At 33.4% G+C, this 13,219-nt stretch overlaps 1 protein-coding gene across 1 annotated transcript in view; it reads left to right on the forward strand.

Moving 5' to 3' along the window:
* The window catches only part of C5 (complement C5), a 28,049-nt gene extending 15,516 nt beyond the window's left edge, over positions 1-12,533 (forward strand). The window contains exons 21-41 of the mRNA XM_080562011.1: positions 144-365; positions 952-1,012; positions 1,617-1,706; positions 1,977-2,189; positions 2,333-2,408; positions 3,271-3,430; positions 3,901-3,996; positions 4,258-4,429; positions 5,268-5,473; positions 5,856-6,008; positions 6,378-6,440; positions 6,830-6,911; positions 7,600-7,651; positions 8,388-8,490; positions 8,894-8,968; positions 9,067-9,172; positions 9,369-9,455; positions 9,824-9,913; positions 11,009-11,092; positions 11,611-11,749; positions 12,016-12,533. Of these exons, the coding sequence (XP_080418137.1) occupies positions 144-365; positions 952-1,012; positions 1,617-1,706; positions 1,977-2,189; positions 2,333-2,408; positions 3,271-3,430; positions 3,901-3,996; positions 4,258-4,429; positions 5,268-5,473; positions 5,856-6,008; positions 6,378-6,440; positions 6,830-6,911; positions 7,600-7,651; positions 8,388-8,490; positions 8,894-8,968; positions 9,067-9,172; positions 9,369-9,455; positions 9,824-9,913; positions 11,009-11,092; positions 11,611-11,749; positions 12,016-12,145 (2,460 nt within the window). The 3' untranslated portion in view covers positions 12,146-12,533. The remainder of the gene's footprint in view (positions 1-143; positions 366-951; positions 1,013-1,616; positions 1,707-1,976; positions 2,190-2,332; positions 2,409-3,270; positions 3,431-3,900; positions 3,997-4,257; positions 4,430-5,267; positions 5,474-5,855; positions 6,009-6,377; positions 6,441-6,829; positions 6,912-7,599; positions 7,652-8,387; positions 8,491-8,893; positions 8,969-9,066; positions 9,173-9,368; positions 9,456-9,823; positions 9,914-11,008; positions 11,093-11,610; positions 11,750-12,015) is intronic.
* The last annotated feature ends 686 nt before the right edge of the window (positions 12,534-13,219 follow it).

Raw genomic sequence — 13,219 nt, forward strand, 5'->3', positions numbered from 1 at the left:
AGTAACACTTGTTCATGGTAAACAGAAAACAAGTATTATGGTTAAAAAAAAAAAAGTTCAGTATAGTATTTCAATGGCTTTAATATTTCTCTGGTGCTATACCTGTCATGGAGTTGAACATTAAAAATCTTTCCACTTTTCAGTTCTGTGTTAAAATAGCAGTTGGAGATGGAATCTGTTCTTCTGGAGGTTCTGCAACTACTGGAGCAAGGATACGCGGTTGTAATTTTAAGTATCTAGGTAGCAGTTCTTCATCGCCATTTATGTTCAGAATACTTCCTTTGGAATTAGGCCTTCACACTATCAACTTTACACTGCTGACAGATGGAAACAGTGAAACTGTAGTTAAAACATTACGCGTAATGGTAAGAAAAAAAAAATGTTTAGGGTGTTTTTGAATTTCATATTGATTCAGTCTCAAGAAGGACAAAATATATGAAATCATTATATAAATATTGATTTACTTTAATGTTATCATACTCACACATATCATGTAGTATCATTGAATTCACTGTACGCACTGCAAAAATACACGACCGAGTATTTGCATATGTACATTTTTAAACTTTGCATATAAAAATTCTCAGGAAGATGCATATAGATTTAACTTAATAAGCAAGAAGGATATTGTATTCTAAGTCACTTTGTTCAGATTTTCAAGTTCTTAAGCATACTTCATTGAAAGATACTTTTTTGGTAATTTTTTACTTTCCAAAGCTTTTATTTAAATCTTTTGTTAAATTTTCTCAAAAATTTTGGGAGATAGACTACTAGCTTAGATATAAAATAGATGCAGAACAACAGTGTTTTTGGTTTACAAAAGTAAAACTCAACTACACAGAAGGATGTAGAGGACAAAAATACTAAGGTTTTAAACTGTTGCTTCAGCTAGTGTATGTGATTAAACAGAAGTGTTTTCATTTTCTACTTCTTTCCTCTTAATGATTACAGCCAGAAGGCATTAAAAAAGAACTTCATGCAGGTTTCACTTTGGATCCACAGGGTGTTTATGGTATGAGAATATATGTCTTCATCTTCTTTCTTTGCTTTTTCATTTTCTTGATTCATGTAGTTATGATGATCAGTTTTTCCATAATATGATAAATTGGTGCTTTTCCTTCTTGACATATTCTTCATATGACCCTTTCAAGGATTTCATGTCCTTTCATTGACAAATCCATCTCAGAATAGCTAGTCTTTCAAAAAAAGGTGGATTTTTTTTAAAGTAACATTTTTGTATCTTTTAATATAATATAATACTAAGCTTTTCTCAGTGTGCTTGAAAATTGATTAGCGGGTGCTTTAGTAATGAAAATAGCATATTTTCTCCTTTAACCAGAGGTGACTCTGAAACCAAAAAATTTAGGTCAAGATTAGATTTTCTCTTAACAATAATGTCAAAAGAAAGATTAATGTGTTTGCATCTGTAATTTTTCAACAGTCAATATTGTTTGTACATACATTTGGGGATAGTTGTAGTTTTCATGTTGTTGTTTTTTTTGTTGCTGACTTCTCAATAATTGAAATCTTTAAATCTGGCTATTACATCTGAATCCTCTATTGATTTAGATTTTGCAGTATGTTATATATTCAATATTGAACCTTTTCAATTATAGGTTCAGTCAAGAGACGCCAAGAATTTCGTTATAAAATACCACTAAATCTGGTCCCTAAAACAAAAATTGATAGAAGTGTCAGTGTAAAAGGTAAATTGAACTGAAGCTTTTAGTCTATTACTCTTAGTACATACGTAGTGTCTGTATATATGTTCTGTTTGTTTTGTCTTACATCCTTTGTTTACATTTGTCTGAATTTATTCCTAGCTTCTTCTTTTTAGTAAAGTCTTTGCAGATCACCTTTTTATGTAAAATTTTAAATACCTCGTATAGAATGATTGCTTATAGGTATCAGATTCTGCCCTTGGATTGACTTCTATGATCATTCTTTTAAACCTTTTTTTTTTTTTCTTTCCACAGGACATCTTATGGGTGAAGTGATTGCCACAGTCCTTAATCCTAGTGGTCTTAGTATTCTTACTAATCTTCCAAAGGGCAGCGCAGAGGCAGAGCTCATGAGTATTGCCCCTCTTTTTTATGTGTTTCACTACTTGGAAGCATCAGATAACTGGCAAATACTGGGTTCCAAAACCTTAACTTCCAGAACTGAAATGAGGAGGAAGATGAAAGAAGGTAGAAAAATATAGCTACTTCTCTTGCTTCGGAGCTGTAGAAGTGCATAAATTTTGCTGAATAAGTAAGATCATGTATCTGAGTAAGCAAATACAGTTTTAAAATAAATCTCATAACTTTCTTTCTGCCTAATATTCCCTTAGGAATTGTAAGCGTTTTGTCATTCAGAAATTCTGACTTCTCATATAGCATGTGGAAGAATGGGCAAGCTAGCACATGGTAAGTTAAAAAAATCTTTTGATTAGAATGAATGGAAAAAGCTTCATTCAGCCCTTTGCTTTCATATTATAACTATTTCTTTTAAAGGGTGACACTTCTCAGTAAGTAGGACAAGTGAGCGTAATGGTAGATTTAAATGATGCTTATAGCTTTGAATAGTATCTTTTCATTCCTTGTTTTCTTGTGATAAATTTTTTGTGTGTGTCCATAGTTCACACCATTACAAGCAAGTTGGACCTTGGGGCCTGTACATAGGTAGACATACCTGAGATAATTTCTAACTCTTCTTTGGGCTTGGAATTTTACAATAGGACTATGTAGAGCTTGGTTTCCTGCTCAAGCAAAGATTGCATTCCAAGTTTGAAGAAGGAAAGCTAAGTACAGGGAGGGACAAGGGCAAAAAGGTGATACCCTTTGTTCACAGAAATATGATACTTAAAAGATATCAAACAAAAGGGGGTAATGCTGTCTACGGAAAATAGAGCCTACCATTGCAAATTAGGCAAAATACATAGTCACTGTCTTGCCTTTCACAACGGCAAATGCAACTGGCATATAGAAAGAAAGAATAAGATGCTTTAGAAGCATCTTCCTTAAGATCTGATGAAAGAAAAAAATATTTTGGAGATGTATAGAGTAATTAGTTCATATTCTGAATCATGGGATTTGGTCCTAGTTATAAAATTATTTATGGCTAATTATTGCCTATTTGTTAAAAATTAAGATTCATTTGCTATATTCTTTGAACTGTGGGAGTGGATAGCATACCTAAATCATAAATAACGCAGATTTGTCTAATCTCTAGCAATGTGATAGTATCTGATAATCAAAACAAACATAATCTGTTTGATTTCTTTGGCAGGTTGACAGCTTTTGCTTTAAGAATTCTTGGACAAGTTAATCAATATATAAATCTTGATCAAATTTCTGTTTGTAATTCACTTCTGTGGTTGATTGATAACTGTCAAATGCCAGATGGGTCATTCACTGAATTTTCAGATTATCAGCCAGTGAAACTACAGGTATGAGAACCAAACATTTTGTGCGTGTGTGTGTACAGTAAAAGATAGAGACGCAGGAGGTGCAAGATATTTATGGCTGCATTTCACCAGAACATCTAGTCAAAACAACTTTGCTAAATTTGCCTCTTTCTGAACTCATTTAAAGAAAGCACAGTATTGAAAACTTTTCTGTCTTGACAGTAAAAGTAGCTGTGTGACACTCCTTAATATTTAGAAAGAAAAAAAGTGTAGGTTGATTTTTACAATATAATAGCCCAGCTTTCCTGTAACTTTTTATATTTTGGTCTTTCTTTTTTTTTTTTTTCGATAAGCTATTACATTCAAAAGAGTTGATGTATTTTCAGGTAAAACCAAATTATTATTTCTTACCAGAATTTCTATTTGTTTCCTCACATAAACTGTAAAAAGTTATATTTATCTAAATTAACTGTTATTTCTATTTATTTATATGATCATATTTGATTTTGTAGGGTACATTACCTAGAGAAGCTAAAGAAAAATCTTTGTATCTCACAGCATTTTCTATTATCGGAATTGAAAAGTCAATGAAAATATGTCCTACTCAGGTAAATACTGTTTTTATTTCTGCCAGCAGTCGTATGCTGGGATTCTAATTTCTTGCATCTTCTTTAACATTTGTTCAAAGAAATCAACACTTTTTTTTTAGATTTAGTTGCTTTCAAAATCAGTAAAAGAACAACAAAATTATGGATCACTTTATTTTAAGGAATATTGTAGAAAATACTATATATGTGTATATTGTCTTTATAGATGTGTTTCTTTAAAAATATGTCTAATACTAAGCTGTAGTCTATTCATCTTTTCAGAAAATCCATGATGCTAAAAATAAGGCAGGAGATTATTTATTGAAAAATGCAGAGTCTGCACAAAGCCCCTTTACTATGGCAATAATTTCGTATGCGTTAGCTCTTGTGGATTTGAACCATCAGTCTGCACGATTGTTGTTCTCTGCGCTGAAGAAGGAAGCGTCTGTCATAGGTATTGCTTATTAAGCTCTCTCAAAGTGTGTATTCTAGTTGGTTCTCAGGTGGATTGTTCTTTCATTTTTTAAAAAAGTCTCTAATGGGCTTCTACTTGGATCATGATTTTCAATGATGCTTGCTTTGGCATATATGAATTTAGTGTGGCCTAGTATTTTTGCAGGGTTTAATCCTGCTTTTGGCTTTTCAGCAGTGCAATTTCATTAGCAGTGTGCAAGTTGGTTAGACATTTGTCATTCCTCAGCATATCGCAATGTTTGTTCTGTCTGCTTTCTTTTTTTATGCAAGTGTCCATAGGGGGTTACTTTCGTCTGCATGCTCATCCTTGTGATGTGACCACTCTCTTCTTTAGCTCAGACTGGAATTTTTCACAGTATCTGTCAGCACCCTCACTTTTGCTTTTGAGGGGGTTTCCTCTTAATTTCTCACTGGCTGATGAGGGTCTTTGTAATCTCTTGTGAATGCTGTTCATTTTTAGTGCTTTTTGTTAAAGGCAAAAGACTCAGACTGTTCTCCTAGAATAGAAAACTTTTGCCCTGCATGTTGAAATTAACATTAAAAGAAAAAATATATATATATATACATATATAAAAAGATAAAAACAGTATTCTGTGGGGTTTTTTTGGCCACTCTATCACTGTTCAGGACCAGTAATTACCTGGATGTGATTCAGATGCTTTGCATCAGGTTTGTTTATCATCGGTTTCTAGAATAAATGTCAGTTTTATAAACATAAAAGAAGCTTATCTTCATCTCCTGTTAAATGCGGAGAGAATTCCTCATTTTCTCCTTGACCTGAGTAGGCAACCTGAAACCTGGCTTTTATATTTTTGTAGGCGAGCCTCCTATTTATCGTTTTTGGAAAGATAGTTTAAAAACATTAGACCACCACGCTCCCAATTCTGTTACCGCACAAATGGTTGAAACTACAGCATATGCATTGCTTACTGCTTTACTAAGAGGGGACAAGAACTATGCTAATCCAATCATCAAATGGTTGTCTGAAGAACAAAGATACGGTGGAGGATTTTATTCAACTCAGGTGAGCTTTAAAATACTTTGTTCCCATTCCTCAAATACCAAAATCTAAAAAGCCTTAAGAGAGTAATATCATTAGATGACACCTTTGACAACTTCAGCGTCCTTTCTGTGGTACTAGTATCAAATTGCTCTGATACTATGATTTTCTTTCTCTCTGGGAAATATGATTTCTTTTCCTGAAATCCATTATAAACAGAAATTTGCAAGCTGGTAAATATCTTACCAGCGTGTTAAGTGTACTGCTGAGATGCTGCTAAGCTGTTTTGCTGGTAGTGGTCACCATTATGTGTCATTGTGTTTAGGTAGCAGAAAATGAACTACGTTGTAATAAATATTTACTTTTTAATTTTAGAAAGTAAATCTTTATAATTGATTTCTGACAGGACACTATTAATGCTCTTGAGGCCTTGACTGAATATTCCCTTCTTGTCAAACGGCTTAATTTGGACATGAGTGTTAAGGTAGCATACAAAAATTACGGAGATCTCCATCTATTTAAACTGACAGAAGAAAATTTTGTGGGAAGAACTTTGACAGTGAGTGAATAGCTTCTCTTTTGAAAAGTTAAAGCAAAATTCCCAGTAACCTGTTAAATAGTTCTTTGACCTTTGAAATCCGTACTAAATTAGCTTTTTCTTTTAATAGACCGGCATTAAAATGACATAGCAAATGTTTAAGAAATTTGCTTATCTGCTACATTTAATGCAGTTTTTAATGTGTAATTCATTTAAATTTAGCATTTCTGCTTGTTTCTATGAATTTTTTGTAGAAGCTGTTTGTAGCCTTAATTGTATTTAAAACGGAGGAAAGACAAGTAGATCATCAGACCTGAATTACGTTCTTGTTAGTAGCACAGTCATTATTATTATTACCTTCTAACTATTTATATTTAACATCAACCCTAGGTACCTTTGGAAGATGACATATACGTAAGCACTGGCAGCAGCACTGGCATAGCTACAGTAAATGTAAGCGTGGAACCATTTTTATTTTTTTTTAGTAGTGTCTCTGGTTTGTTAATGTGAACATTGAAAAAGAAACTGATTTTTTCATAAGGTATTCCAAAAATGTATAGGTATACAAAGGTATTCTAAAATGTAAATATTCTTATGTAGTAGTATCTATGTTCATAAAAATAATCAGGATAATTTTTAGTCTTCTAAATACAACCAGCAAGAGCGGTGTAATTTTGCTCAAGAATTTTATGTCTTATCAAAAGTAAACATGCCAAGCATGCTGTTTGTTTTTACTCGTATCGTATTCCTCTAACTCCATATTCTGAATTTTCACAATTTTTTGCCATATTTGAGGATTGTTTACTGTTTCTATTTTGTCTAATTTATTTGTATGTTTGTAGGTGAGGACAGTATACAACATAATTGGTACTTCTGAAGAGTCATGTAACTTTGAATTGAAGATTGTTCCAAAGAGAGATGATGGTAAAGGGTTAACCTGGTTTTAAATATTAGTACCCAGATCACTGCAGGGAAAAAGAAAAAAAAAAAAAAAAGGAAAGCTTATTTAACAATGTGCTTTTTATTAAGAATGAAACTAATAACTTCTTACTTTTTTTCAGTGGAATGCAAAACTGGAAAAGAAATTGCTAGAAGCCTTCTTAGCCCTTCTTGAAACTATTGTCATTTTGTGAATAGAATTAATCTTTAATGTATTTCTGTTAGTTGAGTTTTTACTCATTTATAGAAGTGTTATTACAATTGGGGCAGTGAGGAATACAAAATTCTAGCAGAAGAAAGAAATATAGTAGGAGGGTGGTTTGGGGTTCTGCAAGGTAAGAAAAAGTTCTTAGAAGGTAAGTTCTACAAAGTACTGAAAGTCGTAGTCCGGTTACAGTAGGGTGTACAAACACATTCTGAGCTTTTGTCATGAAGTAGTTTTAATAACATAAGTATGTGATGAATAATACTAAGCATTAGAGTGGACATTTCACCTGAATTATAAAAGACTTTAGTGTTGTTTATAGCTACATAATGAGTTCCTATGAAAAATTGCTACCAAAATTATTTTAAAAATTCTCTTTCAATTATGAAAACACTTTACAAGAATTTTGGGGTTGCTATTCCTGAAGATTTTTAAGATCACTTATTTGACTCTACTTGATATGAAAAGGTTACAGAATAGAAGATGGTGGGCCACTTGGGCGCGTAGAGGCTTGTGCAAAGTAAGTACAGCTGGTGGGGTTTGGGTTGGGTAGTTTGTCTCAATTACTGTGGAAATAATAACAAGGTTTTACTTTTAAAGGTTTCATTTAAACTTAATGCTGGTTCTAAATGTCCTCAGTTTCCTAAGTTTCAACACTCCTACTTAAAAAGGTGGAATTCCCAGCTGATGTGTTAAGGAATTAGAGCAGTGCAAATGAAATGCACTGTGGCTCTATGTATGCATAATGACATTATTCTAAGAATGTTACAAAGGCTTTCTGGTCTTAAATTTTTTCTTAGTTATTGTTTTAATATTACATTAGCTGACATTAGCATTATATTCAATTATACACTAGCATTATATTCAATTCCTTTTATTCTTTTAAGAGACTGAAATGTTTTTATTTGCTAATCCTCCCTTATTAATAATTGCGTCTGGTCTTCTCATCTTGTTTTCTTCCTTTTTCTTCCATTTTATGCATGTGCGTAAACAGAATTGGAGATGAAGGTCATTACTTTTTTGGGAGAGCATTTTTTGTTGATTTATATCTGTGTTCTCCGGGAACATAAGTATTAAGAAAAGTTCATATCCATGATATTGACAAAAATCTGAAATGATTCATCTGGAATATTTTGCTTCATTATAATGTTCTAAATGTTGGTAGAATTTTCCTTACTATTTTCTGGGATCACACAATGAAGTTTACTTTTTAGTTTCAGTTATGTTTAACTAATTTTATTTTTAATCTCTTTTAGGTACAAGCCCAGCATGAGAGAGCCACAGTCAGGGTCTGCTCATGCCGTGATGGACATAGGTTTGGTTAGTGGATTGGAAGCAAATATAGAAGACTTAAATACTGTAAGAATTAAAAAAACTTTATTTCTTTTACTGAAGTTTTATTATTTTTTTTGACAGAATTATGATATTTACTGTTCAATTGTAATTGTTGTTCAACATGTCAATATTAGTTAAAGGCAATCTGAGTTATACTTACAGGATTTAAATAGGATACTAAATGTGGACTCAGGTATCCCTTTAAGGATAATTAGCTTTGCAATTCTTTGTTATCTTCATGCAATTGAAATAAAAAGGATAATTTCCTTAAAAAAATAAAAATAGTTTAAACATCATAAGAGGCAACACTGAAATAAGTTTTTTTAATCTCAGAATTATGTAAAAGCTAGTGATAAGTAAACCTTCATGATCATCCAAAAATTTTTAACTGTTGCATAATTTTTTTCTCTGTTTTTCTTCCCTACAGCTTGCAAGTGGAGTGGATCAATTGATAGCTGATTATGAGATAATAGATGGGCATGTTGTTATTCAGATAGACTCTGTATGTTACCCCTTCCATAACTTTAAGAACAACTTTAACTCTTTGGAATCACTGTGTTTGCTTTATAGAACTCCTTAATTCATGTGTCTTTCCAATAGGTTCCAGCTGATAGTTTCCTCTGTGTTGGGTTCCGAATAAGTGAGCTTTTCCATGTTGGAATGCGAAATCCTGCTACATTCACTGTATATGAGTATCATGCACCAGGTATGTATTCCATGTCTTCAAATTCATGTTTGCTCTTTTCAACTGTTTATTCCTTCTTGAAGACTACCTTTTTCCTTCTTCAACAGCTTTCTAATCCTTGTTACTTTAAGCTCAGGTAACTTCTGACTCACAAAGTTTCAGTGCTGACTTATTGAATTTTCTATATATATTTATTACAACTTTTTGGATCTTCTAGATAAAAGATGCACTATATTTTATAACCCATATGGAGATGAAAAACTTGTGAGGGTGTGTGAAGGAAATGAATGCAAATGCATGGAAGGTAAAGCTTTTTTTAAGATGTCTTGCCATTTCATTTGGTGGGAAAATGCAGTTTAATGCTTTGGACAAAAACATATTAAAGCACAAGGAAAAATCCTTGTAAGAACACAGCTGTTGTCCTCTAAAATTTTACTTTAAAAAATAATTAAATGTGTGCACTATAATCATGGTTGTCTGACTGCATTAAGTTCAGGCAATTAAGGATACTTTTCCTTTTTTCAACATCCATTATTCCACCATGCACTCCCATAATTACACTGTTTCTCAGTTACAGCAGATTATTCGAGCAGGTAGAGGTCCATCATGTTTTGTGTGAAGACATGCAATGACATTGTCTTAATGCAGTTTTTTTTTCTTCTCTCAATGTAGCTGAGTGTAGTAGAGTACAAGAAAGACTGAATCAGTCAATAACTGCTGATACCAGGAGAGAAGCTGCGTGCCAGAATGATATTGCATATGGTAGTATTTGAATTGTCATTACCTCTTTCTCATGCTCTTACTCAAACCGTCACTTCTTTACTATTGCTGCAGAACATTTTGTTCCAATTAGATCTTTAATGATCAAAATTCAGCAGGTATACACTGTATGAAGATAACATATTGGAGCAGAGAAGAATAAGTTCCGCCCATAACCTTTGCTGAACAAAACTCATGTAACAAGGGTTATTGCCCCAGTAACCCTGGTCTGATGAGTTCTGCTGTTTTTTCTCTTGGTGCCATTCTAACATGATCATGTAGATTGATGGGCCAAGTCCAGTTGCATGACATTAAAAAAGACTAAGTGCTGGATTCCTGCTCTTGGAGCATAACAACGTGGTGCAGTGGCGTAGGTTTGGGGAAGAGAGACTGGAAAGTTGCCCAGCAGAAAAGGACCTGGGGGTGCTAGTCAACAGCCAACTGAACGTAAGCCAGCAGAAATAGTGTGGCCAGCAGGACTAGAGAAGCAATTTTCCCCTTTTGTGTGGCACTCGTGAGACTGCACCTTGAATTTTGTGTTCAGTTTTGGGCCCCTCACTGCCAGAAGGATATTGAATTGCTCAAACTTGTGCAGAGAAGAGCAACAAGGCTGTTGCAGCAAGGAGGATGTCGGTTTCTTTTCTCAGGTGACAAGTGATAGTACACAAGGAAGCAGTCTCCTATTGCACCAGGGGAGGTTTAGATTGGATACTAGGAAGAATTTATTCACAGAGAGGGTAGTCAAGTATTGGAATGGACTGCCCATGGAAGTGGTGGAGTCCCTGTCCCTGGAGGTATTGAAGAGACATGGATGTGGCACTAAGGTTTAGTGATGGAACTTGGTAGGTCAAGCTGATGGTTGGAGTTAAAGATCTTGAAGGTCTTTTCCCATCTATATAATTGTATGATTCTGTGTGGCTTTGGGGTCAGGGGAAGTTGCAGGCCATCAGATGAGAACCATACAGTGTATAGCTGTAGCCGTGATTTTCGCAGAAGTTAGGGGATGTTATATTCTCTACCTGAGAATCTGTAAGACATTTAGAATATATTGCAGGAAAAAAAGGAATAACAAAAACTTTGTTTTGTGTTGTATTGCAGTTTATAAAGTGAACATCTTGTCTCGTCGTGAAGAAGGTTATTTCGTAAAGTATTCTGCAACTATTCTAGATCTCTATAAAAGAGGTGTGTGTCCTATTTTTAATCCATTTAACTATTTCACTCAGAGCAAGAGCTGTCTTGTTGAGACCAATGAAGCAGCTGACAAAAATCAAGAGTCAAATCTAGTCATTTCATGAAAGTAGAAAACCGTAGTCTCAAATACAGCCTTTGAACATTCTTTTATGCCCTAAGAAAGGCACTGTATAATGTTTTTAAACAGCTTTTCTCTATTATAGCTGTTGATAACAAACCTAAACTGTAATCAGTTAAGCATCTCTTGTATGACAAAACAAGTTGAACATATTCCATAATCAATTAATACAGTTGTGAGTTGTTGTTTAGGTATATTTAACATTCCATTTAATTTAAAAAATCTGCAGGGAACATGTTTTATATTATCAAATTTTCTTGCTTTATAACAAGTGTCAAATGGCTCACTTGACTATACTGTTTTGTAGAACAAGTTAATGTTTTCTATTTCATACATGTGTAACTGAAAATTCTCTTTGTGAAATTTTCTAATTCTTGACATTCTACTTCAGGGCATGCTTTTGCTGAAAAAAATAATGAAATTACCTTTGTTAAAAAGAAGACCTGTACTGATGTTGAACTGAGCCCAGGAGAGCAGTATTTGATCATGGGCAAAGAAGCCTTAAAGATAAGCATTGGTTATAGTTTCAGGTAGGTAATTTAACATCAGAATATGCTAAGATATAAAGTGTGCTGTCAAGTGGCGAATGTTTGTATGTAATAATTCTCATGTAATACATAATTTATTTTTTAAGTGTCAGTTTGACCAATGGTTACCCAATGTGTTTTCAGATGTGTAAATTTAAAACAGGATTATGAACACAAAACAATCTATTCCATACTGTAATTCTTTTCCTGTTAGGCAATTCCCTCCCCAAATCTTAGGAGCAAATGTGCTTTTTCTGTTGTCTTTTTAGATACCAGTACCCTTTGGACTCCAGCACTTGGATTGAGTGGTGGCCTTCAAACACAGCATGTACATTTTGTCAGGAGTTTTTAAACAGAATGGAAGATTTTGCTGAAGATCTCATCATCAGTGGCTGTTGATTTACGTGGATAATTTTTGAATTAAAAATACAGATCAAACCTCATTTAAAAAAAAAAAATCCTCAGCTGTTCAGTAATTATTTTCAGAACTTAAAATTCGTGACTAGTTCATCTTGGAGAACACTCATAGCATGTATTTCGTAGCCACTTTCTTATAACCTGGTAATTTTCAAAGTATGTTTTTTAAGCTCGGATTGGAGAATAATGCAGAATACTGCAAAGATATTTGAAGTGAGATGAAGTGAAATGGAATGACTGCAAATATGGAAAATACTGTCTTTTGCCAGAATAACCATCAGAAGCATTGAATTCCAATGTCTTACTAAAACATAACCCTTCCTTCAGCAAAAAAAATATAATAATAATAAAAAAGAATTGTTTTATCAAATAATTTTGTTCCAACTTTAATTGGAAAAAAAAAAGACATACATAGCCTATCGCAATTGTATCCAAGTAGTTAGGACAAAAGTCTTGCTGCAGCCCCACTTACTTTATAGTATGTATTTTAAATGTTCATTTTCCAACCACAGTAAAGTACTGTAGTGTAAGAATGGTAGAAGACAAATCCTAAAGCTATTTATATTACACTAAGAGTGTAAAGCCAGATACTGCTGACCCTTTTTTGCTTCTTTAGTTTCCTCATCCTCATTTTTTTGTACCTTAGACCTGCAGATGACAGATTCTTGCCTTTTTTTTTTTTTTTTTACCTAAGCTGGTGTCCAGGTGTTTACATTAACATTTTTCATTCAACTTGTGGTTGGAGTAACAGATTTTTAATCTAAATGATCCTGAAGATTTACTAAGTAAAGAAATGATAGTTTCTTCATGTATGAAGTGCAAAAATTTATTTTAACAGTGCATTGAAATACTGCAGTGCAACTCAAACAACTCCTGCTCCCTGCAATGGAAAGAAAACATACTGCAAACATACAGTTCATATTCAGTTACAGGCAACTCTTCACTTTTTATAACTAAACAAACTGAAAAATCTTCACCATACCTGGCAGCATTTCATTTTTGAAGTGATACTTACATTCATTGAAGATTCTGTCATTTGTAAAGCATTTTGGCATG

This window comes from Anser brachyrhynchus (genome assembly GCF_964034855.1).
Source record: "Anser brachyrhynchus genome assembly, chromosome: 19".
In the NCBI taxonomy this organism is placed as follows: Eukaryota; Metazoa; Chordata; class Aves; order Anseriformes; family Anatidae; genus Anser; species Anser brachyrhynchus.